We start from the raw sequence: 10,758 nt of genomic DNA on the forward strand, positions 1-10,758 counted from the left end.
CCACTCTCTGGGGACCATCACCCCACAGTTGTAACATGGTCCCACTCTCTGGGGACCATCACCCCACAGTTGTAACATGGTCCTACTCTCGGGGGACCATCACCTCACAGTTGTAACATGGTCCCACTCTTTGGGGACCATCACCCCACAGTTGTAACATGGTCCCACTCTCGGGGGACCATCACCCCACAGTTGTAACATGGTCCTACTCTCGGGGGACCATCACCTCACAGTTGTAACATGGTCCCACTCTCGGGGGACCATCACCTCACAGTTGTAACATGGTCCCACTCTGGGGGGACCATCACCCCACAGTTGTAACATGGTCCCACTCTCGGGGGACCTTCACCCCACAGTTGTAACATGGTCCCACTCTCGGGGGACCTTCACCCCACAGTTGTAACATGGTCCTACTCTGGAGGGACATTCCCCCATTCACCTGGACCACACCTCCCTGGGTCTTCGCGTTCTGGGTCCTCATAGAACTCCCAGACACGTACTCCCTGGTCGAGCTTCCGGCACCATAGCTCGTACCTGTGTTGCTGTGAAGAGGCTTCCTCGCCGTCTCTAGAATGCTTACTTGGGCTTGGGTCATGCTACTTGAGTGATACGACTCCTCAGGACCATACCCACTCCTCACTTCCCCACGGCTCTTCCAAGAGCGGTCTCCCTCCTATTGGGTGGGACGCCTGGATTGACTCTTCCTCCGAGAGTTGAACACCTCCAACATGTCTACCCTGTCAGCCGCTGCCCGTAAGTCCATGATGCCTGCTTCCATAATCCTCAGTCGTGTTTCTGGATGGAGTAGACATGAACTTCGCCACTTCCATCAGCTGCTTCACGTCCTCGAAAGTCTCCACTTCTTCAGACTTCAACCACTTGAGGAACGTATGATCCAGCTCCCTGGATCTCTCTGCATAAGTCCTCCCAGGTGCTCGAGTGCACTCGCGAAACCTCTTGCGGTATGACTCGGGTGTCAGTTGGATGGAACACAAGACCACACTCTTTACTGCCTCGTAATTCAGGACACTCTTCTATGTCTAACATGTTCTAGGCCCTCCTGGCTTAACTTGTCAACTTACTCTGTACCAGTTCCGCCCAATCTTCTTCTGGCCAACTTTATAAAGTTGCGACCCTCTCAAAGTGGTTAAAGAATTTTTTCGCTTCCTGCAGCATAAATGCAGGTATATCGCGCTCACTAACATGGTGATTGTCCCATCGAACAGGCTGGTGCATCAAACCACGTTCGATGCGCATTATCTACACTGTGTAGTTCGACTCTAACTCCAATCTCTTCATTTCCTCTTGCTGTAGCTGGGCAGCATGCTTTAGTTCTTACCGCTGTAGTAGTAGCTATTCACGCCCCTCCCTCTGCAGCTGCACCTCACTCTCCCTTTCCTCTCGCTGCAGCTGGGCTTCCCGCTACTCTCGCTGCAGCTGGGGTTCACTCCCCTCTCGCTGCATTTGTCGTTCCTCCCACTGCGTCTCCAGCTTCATTCTCAACATCTCAAGCTTCACGCTCTTTCAACTTCCGCTTGAACTCCCACTGCTCCCGTCGCCGTGTCGTATCTTGCCAGCACCAGCAGGTTCCTTCTCCTGCAGGGGCCTTTTCTGGCCCCCCCCCCCTCTCCGAGCTGAGCTACAATCTCCAACCGCCTCTCAGCTAAGTCCACGTATATCACTTAAGTCTTTTGACAAAGTGGACTGCCACAGGTCTTTAGTGCAGCTCTCCAGCACACTTTCGTCTTGCAACTCAACAAACTCCGCCACATTACTATCCTCCATCTTAGGTATGAGGCGAGTGACGGTCTCGCCTCATGCAGATCGGCATTCAATCCCCGACTGACCCAGTGGTTGGGCACCATTCCTTCCCCGCGTCCCAAATCCTTATTTTGACCCCTTCCCATTGCTATATAGTCATAATATCTTGGCGCTTTCCCCTGATAAATCCTTCCTTCACACACACAAACACACACACTCTCTCTCTCACTCTTTCTCTCTCTCCAACTTGTTAACATTTAACACCAGAAAGTTATTGCTAAATTATTTGGCATCCAAACGATGTTTAGGGAATTTTCACATGAGTGAAGAGAAATTTTGATGTGGCTGTCAGCTGGCTGCCAATCAGGTCTCTCTTCGGGAAGTTTTCCACAGTTGGATATAAGATTTCATGTTATCATGAGGCTCAAGATGGTTGTCAGGCGGCTGTCAGTTAGCTGTCAAGCGGCAGTGAGAGAGACGTCAAGTTGCACGAGGGTCTTGCTGCCCACACACCATTCCATCCTCTCCTTCCAATTTACCATGCCGTCCCCACCTCTCTATCCCGGCGCTCATACCATCCCATGCCCGTCCCACCCTTCCCCACATTAATCTGAGGAGGTGACACCACAAGACAACAGGTCAGACCAAACACTGGTCATGATAGGTGAGTGTGGGAGTATCAGTCAGAGGTGTGAGGAGTGCGGCTGACCTCACCAGCGCCAGGTGAGGGTCGAGACATGAGACGCCTCACTACACACCTCACTCGGCACCTCTCGTCCACACATCCACACAGCTGATTTAATTTATTTGTTTTAAATTTAGATAAATATTAAAATAAACCACAATTTTTTAAAGGAAATATAATGGTTCGTTGCAAATAAGCATTTTTCTTTGCGATTATTGCGTGGGTCACCCCGGGACACCAGCAGGACCCGGGACACCAGCCGGACCTGGGACACCAGCCGGACCTGGGACACCAGCAGGACCTGGGACACCAGCCAGACCTGGGACACCAGCAGGACCTGGGACACCAGCAGGACCTGGGACACCAGCAGGACCTGGGACACCAGCCGGAGCCGGTACTCCAGCCGGAGCCGGTACTCCAGCCGGAGCCGGTACTCCAGCCGGAGCCGGTACTCCAGCCGGAGCCGGTACTCCAGCCGGAGCCGGTACTCCAGCCGGAGCCGGTACTCCAGCCGGAGAAGGTACTCCACCAGCAGCCGCGATGCCAGCAGCAGCCGCGATGCCAGCAGCAGCCGCGATGCCAGCAGCAGCCGCGACGCCAGCAGGAGCCGCGACGCCAGCAGGAGTCGGGACGCCAGCAGGAGTCGGGACGCCAGCAGGAGCCGGGACGCCAGCAGGAGCCGGTACTCCAGCAGGAGCCGCGACGCCAGCAGCAGCCGCGACGCCAGCAGGAGTCGGGACGCCAGGAGGAGTCGGGACGCCAGCAGGAGCCGGTACTCCAGCAGGAGCCGGTACTCCAGCAGGAGCCGGTACTCCAGCAGGAGCCGCGACGCCAGCAGGAGTCGGGACGCCAGCAGGAGCCGGGACGCCAGCAGGAGTCGGGACGCCAGCAGGAGCCGGTACTCCAGCAGGAGCCGCGACGCCAGCAGCAGCCGCGACGCCAGCAGCAGCCGCGACGCCAGCAGGAGTCGGGACGCCAGCAGGAGCCGGTACTCCAGCAGGAGCCGGTACTCCAGCAGGAGCCGCGACGCCAGCAGGAGCCGCGACGCCAGCAGCAGCCGCGACGCCAGCAGGAGCCGGGACTCCAGCAGGAGCCGCGACGCCAGCAGCAGCCGCAGGAGCCGGGACGCCAGCAGGAGCCGGTACTCCAGCAGCAGCCGCGACGCCAGCAGGAGCCGGTACTCCAGCAGCAGCCGCGACGCCAGCAGCAGCCGCAGGAGCCGGTACTCCAGCAGGAGCCGGGGCGCCAGCTCGACCCAGAACACCTGCAGGACCCAGAACACCTGCAGGACCCAGAACACCTGCAAGACCCAGAACATCTGCAAGACCCAGAACACCTGCAGGACCCAGAACACCTGCAGGACCCAGAACACCTGCAAGACCCAGGACTCCTGCAGCACCCGGGACACCCAGGTCCTGTTGGGGAGCGCCACTCCCCACTGGGACCTGCGATCTAATGGATCTACAAGACGGACGATTTAGTATTGAAGCAAAATCTGGGACGCCAGCAGGAGCTGGAACACCAGCAGGAGCCGGAACACCAGCCGGACCCGGTACTCCAGCCGGACCCGGTACTCCAGCCGGACCCGGGACTCCAGCCGGACCCGGGACTCCAGCCGGACCCGGGACACCCAGGTCCTGCTGGGGAGAGCCACTCCCCAGTGGGACCTGGGAACTAATGGATCTACAAGACGGACGATTTAGTATTGAAGCAAAATCTGGGGCGCCAGCAGGAGCCGGAACACCAGCAGGAGCCGGGACTCCAGCAGGAGCCGGCACTCCAGCAGGAGCCGGAACACCAGCAGGAGCCGGAACACCAGCAGGAGCCGGGACTCCAGCAGGAGCCGGGACTCCAACAGGAGCCGGCACTCCAGCAGGAGCCGGCACTCCAGCAGGAGCCGGGACTCTAGTAGGACGCGGAACACCAGCAGGACCTTGGGAACCAGTGGATATACAAGATGGACGATCTAGGATATTAGCAAGACATGGGATAGCAGGAGGAGCTGGGACGCCAGCAGGAGCTGGGACGCCAGCAGGGGCTGGGACGTCCCGGCTGCTTTGCTCAGCAGCGGACGGATGTCCCATTAGCGGACGCCTTGCTGGCGTCCCAGCAGGAGCTGGGACGCCACGAGCGGACCACTGGCCACTGTGTGTGTGTTGGGAGGTACTGTGATGGGCTATTGTTGATGATGATCAATATGACTTTTGTGGTTGGCGTGTGGGTGCTGCTGCTGCATCACACCGTGGCGGCCTTGATAAGGACGACCAGACAGAAGACTGGCAGCCACAGCCTGGTCTACCAGCAGCCCAGCGCCCAGACATCCCACCGCTCCAGTACTTCCTTCACCTCACACTAGGGTTTCTCTTATATTATCTCTCCCCCAGTAAACTTATCCTCTCCAGCGGTCTCTACCACACCAGCCTTATCCTCCCTAAAGGTCTCTACCACACCATCCTTATCCTCCTCAAAGGTCTCTACCACACCAGCCTTATCCTCCCTAAAGGTCTCTACCACACCATCCTTATCCTCCTCAAAGGTCTCTACCACACCATCCTTATCCTCCTCAAAGGTCTCTACCACACCATCCTTATCCTCCTCAAAGGTCTATACCACACCATCCTTATCCTCCTCAAAGGTCTCTACCACACCATCCTTATCCTCCTCAAAGGTTTCTACCACACCATCCTTATCCTCCCCAAAGGTCTCTACCACACCATCCTTATCCTCCTCAAAGGTCTCTACCACACCATCCTTATCCTCCCCAAAGGTCTCTACCGAACCAACCTTATCCTCCCCAGCGGTCTCTATCACACCATCCTTATCCTCACCAGCGGTCTCTACCACACCAACCTTATCCTCCTCAAAGGTCTCTACCACACCATCCTTATCCTCCTCAAAGGTCTCTACCACACCATCCTTATCCTCACCAGCGGTCTCTACCACACCAGCCTTATCCTCCCCAGCGGTCTCTACCACACCATCCTTATCCTCACCAGCGGTCTCTACCACACCAACCTTACCCTCCTCAAAGGTCTCTACCACACCATCCTTATCCTCCCCAAAGGTCTCTACCGAACCAACCTTATCCTCCCCAGCGGTCTCTATCACACCATCCTTATCCTTCCCAGCGGTCTCTACCACACCATCCTTATCCTCACCAACGGTCTCTACCACACCAACCTTATCCTCCTCAAAGGTCTCTACCACACCATCCTTATCCTCTTCAAAGGTCTCTACCACACCATCCTTATCCTCCCCAGCGGTCTCTACCACACCATCCTTATCCTCCCCAGCGATCTCTACCACACCAACCTTATCCTCCCCAAATGTCTCTACCACACCATCCTTATCCTCCCCAGCGGTCTCTACCACACCAGCCTTATCCTCCCCAGCGGTCTCTACCACACCATCCTTATCCTCTCCAGCGGTCTCTACCACACCAGCCTTATCCTCCCCAGCGGTCTCTACCACACCAGCCTTATCCTCTCCAGCGGTCTCTACCACACCAGCCTTATCCTCCCCAGCGGTCTCTACCACACCAGCCTTATCCTCTCCATCGGTCTCTACCACACCAGCCTTATCCTCCCCAGCGGTCTCTACCACACCAGCCTTATCCTCCCCAGCGGTCTCTACCACACCAGCCTTATCCTCTCCAGCGGTCTCTACCACACCAGCCTTATCCTCCCCAGCGGTCTCTACCACACCAGTCTTATCCTCTCCAGCGGTCTCTACCACACCAGCCTTATCCTCCCCAGCGGTCTCTACCACACCAGCCTTATCCTCTCCAGCGGTCTCTACCACACCAACCTTATCCTCCCCAGCGGTCTCTACCACACCAGCCTTATCCTCTCCAGGGGTCTCTACCACACAGGCGTTATCCTCCCCAGCGGTCTCTACCACACAGGCGTTATCCTCCCCAGCGGTCTCTCCCACACCATCCTTATCCTCCCCAGCGGTCTCTACCACACCAGCCTTATCCTCCCCAGCGGTCTCTACCACACCATCCTTATCCTCTCCAGCGGTCTCTACCACACCAGCCTTATCCTCCCCAGCGGTCTCTGCCACACCAGCCTTATCCTCTCCAGCGGTCTCTACCACACCAGCCTTATCCTCCCCAGCGGTCTCTACCACACCAGCCTTATCCTCCCCAGCGGTCTCTACCACACCAGCCTTATCCTCTCCAGCGGTCTCTACCACACCAGCCTTATCCTCCCCAGCGGTCTCTACCACACCAGTCTTATCCTCTCCAGCGGTCTCTACCACACCAGCCTTATCCTCCCCAGCGGTCTCTACCACACCAGCCTTATCCTCTCCAGCGGTCTCTACCACACCAACCTTATCCTCCCCAGCGGTCTCTACCACACCAGCCTTATCCTCTCCAGGGGTCTCTACCACACAGGCGTTATCCTCCCCAGCGGTCTCTACCACACAGGCGTTATCCTCCCCAGCGGTCTCTCCCACACCATCCTTATCCTCCCCAGCGGTCTCTCCTACACCATCCTTATCCTCCCCAGCGGTCTCTACCACACAGGCGTTATCCACACCATTGAGAAACAGTTCTTATGATAACCTCTGCAACCCAGTTTGTTTCCTGCGCGAATATATCCCTGCCAGTCGGCCCGACTTCCCCAAGGACTCCCCACCCGAACACCAGTGGCATTTACCCCAAGAGTCTTCCTCAGCTCATCGTGTGGACTTACCCAAAGAACTTTCTTCCAATTGTTGGCGTGACTTACCTCAACTGCCTTTCCTCTTAAGTCGACCGGACTTGGACCATGAGTCTCCTTCACCTCGACGGCCGGACTTTCCCCAAGAATCCTCCTCCGTTGGACGGCCGGACTTTCCCCAAGAATCCTCCTCCGTTCGAAGGCCGGACTTTCCCCAAGAATCTTCCTCCATTCGACGGCCGGACTTTCCCCAAGAATCTTCCTCCGTTCAACGGCCGGACTTTCCCCAAGAATCTTCCTCCATTCGACGGCCGGAATTTTCCCAAGAATCTTCCTCAGTTCGTCGACCGGAATTTTTCCAAGAATCCTCTTCCGTTGGAGGGCCGGACTTTTCCCAAGAATCTTCCTCCGTTCGACGGCCGGACTTTCCCCAAGAATCTTCCTCCGTTCAACGGCCGGACTTTCCCCAAGAATCTTCCTCCATTCGACGGCCGGAATTTTCCCAAGAATCTTCCTCCGTTCGACGGCCGGACTTTCCCCAAGAATCCTCCTCCGTTCAACGGCCGGACTTTCCCCAAGAATCCTCCTCCATTCGACGGCCGGAATTTCCCCAAGAATCCTCCTCCGTTGGACGGCCGGACTTTTCCCAAGAATCTTCCTCCATTCGACGGCCGGAATTTCCCCAAGAATCTTCCTCCATTCGACGGCCGGAATTTCCCCAAGAATCTTCCTCCATTCGACGGCCGGAATTTTCCCAAGAATCTTCCACCGTTCGACTACCAGACTGGTCCTAAGAATCTTCCTCCGTTCGACTACCGGACTGGTCCCAAGAATCTTCCTCCGTTCGACTACCAGACTGGTCTCAAGAATCTTCCTCCGTTCAACGGTCGGACTGGTCTCAAGAATCTTCCTCCGACTGATGGCCAGATTTATCCTGATTGAAGTGTAAAAGAAAACTGAAATTGTTCCCTTTTTTTAATGTACGGTTCTTGTCTCATAATATTTTTGGTTCCCTTTCGGGGGTTTTTTCCTGAATCTTGGAAGCGGACGTCTTCAGTCGCCATTATTTTTGGTCATACTCAGCAAAAGACGGTCTCAGCATCACGTCCGTTTATCAGCAGACGGTTCCTGTCTTATATCCCAACAACTGGCTATAGTCCTATTTATTTCTTCCTTTGTTGTTTTAGTTTTTTCCCAAAAGCCGGATCCAGTCCTACATAATTTTCGGTCCCTAATATCAACAGCCGGCTCGGCCTACAATATTTGTCTTTGTCTGTTTTAAGATTCCTTATTTATGATAAATATTTTTCAATCTACCACACCAGCCAGGTGCCTTATCCCGATTAAGAGATTAAGGTTTCAAGGTCTAATCGAAGATTGTCCATTTAACATAAGAATAAAGTAAAATTCAGAAGATCTAATAATATATGAACAAAAGAATTATTGACACTGCTGATGGTGTATTGACCCATACACACGCACCATCTCCTTTTTCCATCGACCCACATTATGGTTTGTTTCACACATTGTGATGATGCTCCGTCCTATATCTTCTTTACTCCGGCGTAAAGAGTCATATCTCTGCATCCCACACGTTCTTGGATGGTCAGGGAACATTTTGGTATATATAAAGGTATTCAGAGTTATCGTGAAGGAGGTGAATTTCCTGATTTAGTTTTGTCCCTACAGGTGGCTTACGCCCTTTAGTATCGCAAGATGGCGACGGGGAGAGGATGTTCTCGCCAAAGAAGCTTGATGCCAGCCGTCTGGTGATTGGCCAGGTAAGATCAAGTGATGGAAGTGACCAATAGCGTGGCGCCCTTGGGTGGTGTGACATCACAGGGTGGAGCGGTCGGGTCTCCTTATCTGGTGTCTGGTGCCCTTTGAGCTCAGTGTGTCACCACATGTCATTGAGCATGGACATGCTCAGGTGAGCTCTCAGTTTGGAGGCTAGGAAGCCCCAGCCAGTGGACTCAAGCGGCCGCATTGATACTACAGACGTCGAGAAAGATTAGACAACTCCTGGGGAGTGCATGGAAGCAAGGCTTAGCTGGTGTTAAAGCGCCAAGAGTTCTTATGCTGATAATATACGACGAAGGTGGGCTGTTGGCGCTTGGAGGGTCGTGTATGACACCCTGCGGGCAGCTTTCTGACACATCAAGCGTGCTGCTGTGACCGAGCTACTGTTACTAGGTCAAGTCCACTGGAAGGATGAGAAGGGGGACACTGAACCAAACTGCAAGTTTGTCTACAGTTCCAGTGTGAGAGAAGGGAGACAACGTGCATAGGGATCTGCCTTTAGTGCTAAGAAGGAGGACCTGCCTTTCAGGAATGATGAGAGAGACCCCCTGTGAAGGGAGAAATAGAAGTGCTATTGAGAGAGACTCTTATGTAGGGAGAAATAGCAGTGTTAAATGGTAAACATACAGTCTGGAACTCTGATTCCTTTCAGATGCACAGAGCATCATCTCAACAGGAAAATGTAATCTCCTAAAATGAAAACCCAATGTAAACAAAAGGGATAAAATGGTTAAGAAAAAGCAGATTCAATGCAAGAAAATATAGAGAAACAACAGTGTTAAATGTAGAAAAACAGCCTGGAATATTATAAGACATATATATGAAGTATTGGGAAATGTGTATGACATGTATAGGGAGGGGACATTATTGGAACCAGGCAGGCAGGGACATGTGCAAGCCCCTATCAGTCACTTGGGAGAGAGAGGCAGTGAGAACCACACCAGTGTTGTGGATGGTCTCCAACAAATACAATAAGCGCAGTATTATAGATGTTTATAGTGGTGCTTTCCCCTTTTTTATGAGCTAGAGATAGGAATTTGTGGAAATAAGTATTTTTGGAACCCTGTGTGTAGGGAGAGTGGTGTGTTGTTAATTCAGGTGTATGTGCTCAGCTGTGTGTCACATGGGGGGTTATCCACATTTATTTTGTATATCCATTTGTAAACCCAGGCCCTTTGTAGTGACCAAAGAGGAGTGGAATAGAGTAATGACCTTAAGTCCCAGGTTGTAGAGGGAGAAGGAACATCTCCCTCCCCCTTTTTGTTTGTATCAATCCTATGGTGGATCCAAGTACACCCTCCCCCCCCCCCCCTGTTCTAAGAAGTGTGAGGAAATCTGGTGTTTGTTAAATAAAATCCTTTTGTAAAATTGTACTCCAAGGTGTATTTCTTGTCCCATGTAGTTAGAACTGGTGACTATTACTATATAGACCCCTGCACTTCCATTATTTATAAGTAAGAGCGGGTGTTGTTAGTGGTACTTTACGGTACGGCTTCCAATCTCGTACCTTACAGTGAGCATGAAGAGAATGCGCAACTACAAGTCATCTAAAGACCTTGTGTGTACTCGACTTTGATCAATGGAGGACCGACCACGGGGACAGAGGACCTCAACGATCATCGCCAGAGGATATGGCCACTTTGTAGCAGAGAGAATTAAGGCAGATATATTCCCTCCCTTTATCCCTTGATCTAGGTGAGCTAGAGTATCATTTATGCTATGTGACTGTTATCTTTATTATTATTGCCAGTGAGATAGGATTAGGCTATGTGCCAGGATATATATATATATATATACATGATAATGTATATTATCCATTGGAGAGTTTCAGCGCCGTGGAGATGG

General features: G+C 53.3%; 3 protein-coding genes across 3 annotated transcripts; 1 reads left to right on the forward strand and 2 right to left on the reverse strand.

Moving 5' to 3' along the window:
* Positions 1–740: 740 nt before the first annotated feature.
* On the reverse strand, positions 741–3,915 carry LOC138357873 (uncharacterized). Its single transcript, XM_069315036.1, has 4 exons — positions 2,820–3,915; positions 2,602–2,729; positions 1,083–1,167; positions 741–956 (listed from the first exon to the last, which is right to left on the reverse strand). Exons 1-4 carry the CDS (start codon positions 3,762–3,764, stop codon positions 741–743), a joined length of 1,374 nt encoding a protein of 457 aa, XP_069171137.1. The 5' UTR covers positions 3,765–3,915.
* Positions 3,916–4,145: 230 nt separating this feature from the next.
* On the reverse strand, positions 4,146–7,106 carry LOC138357875 (uncharacterized). The gene is made up of 3 exons (XM_069315042.1): positions 7,058–7,106; positions 5,057–6,966; positions 4,146–4,379 (listed from the first exon to the last, which is right to left on the reverse strand). Exons 1-3 carry the CDS (start codon positions 7,104–7,106, stop codon positions 4,146–4,148), a joined length of 2,193 nt encoding a protein of 730 aa, XP_069171143.1.
* A 115-nt stretch (positions 7,107–7,221) lies between these two features.
* LOC123761517 (basic salivary proline-rich protein 4-like) lies at positions 7,222–8,055 on the forward strand. Its single transcript, XM_045747545.1, has one exon. It carries the CDS (start codon positions 7,222–7,224, stop codon positions 8,053–8,055), a length of 834 nt encoding a protein of 277 aa, XP_045603501.1.
* Positions 8,056–10,758: the final 2,703 nt, after the last annotated feature.

The sequence above is a fragment of the Procambarus clarkii genome, chromosome 7, assembly GCF_040958095.1.
Source record: "Procambarus clarkii isolate CNS0578487 chromosome 7, FALCON_Pclarkii_2.0, whole genome shotgun sequence".
Lineage (NCBI taxonomy): Eukaryota > Metazoa > Arthropoda > Malacostraca > Decapoda > Cambaridae > Procambarus > Procambarus clarkii.

Bases quoted from the DNA above. Each gene is read 5' to 3' on its own strand.
- LOC138357875 (XM_069315042.1), bottom strand. From the start codon at position 7,106: ATGCCACTGGTGTTCGGGTGGGGAGTCCTTGGGGAAGTCGGGCCGACT. The intron at 6,967-7,057 runs GCAGGGATATAT...CCTGTGTGGTAG, and splicing joins TGGGGAAGTCGGGCCGACTG to AGACCGCTGGGGAGGATAAG. The intron at 4,380-5,056 runs GTATAGACCTTT...CTGGTTCCCAAG, and splicing joins AGGAGGATAAGGATGGTGTG to GTCCTGCTGGTGTTCCGCGT.
- LOC123761517 (XM_045747545.1), top strand. From the start codon at position 7,222: ATGAGTCTCCTTCACCTCGACGGCCGGACTTTCCCCAAGAATCCTCCT.
- LOC138357873 (XM_069315036.1), bottom strand. From the start codon at position 3,764: ATGTTCTGGGTCTTGCAGGTGTTCTGGGTCCTGCAGGTGTTCTGGGTC. The intron at 2,730-2,819 runs GTCCTGCTGGTG...CTGGTGTCCCAG, and splicing joins GGCTCCGGCTGGTGTCCCAG to GTCCGGCTGGTGTCCCAGGT. The intron at 1,168-2,601 runs GTTTATTTTAAT...TTTATGCTGCAG, and splicing joins ATTTCCTTTAAAAAATTGTG to GAAGCGAAAAAATTCTTTAA.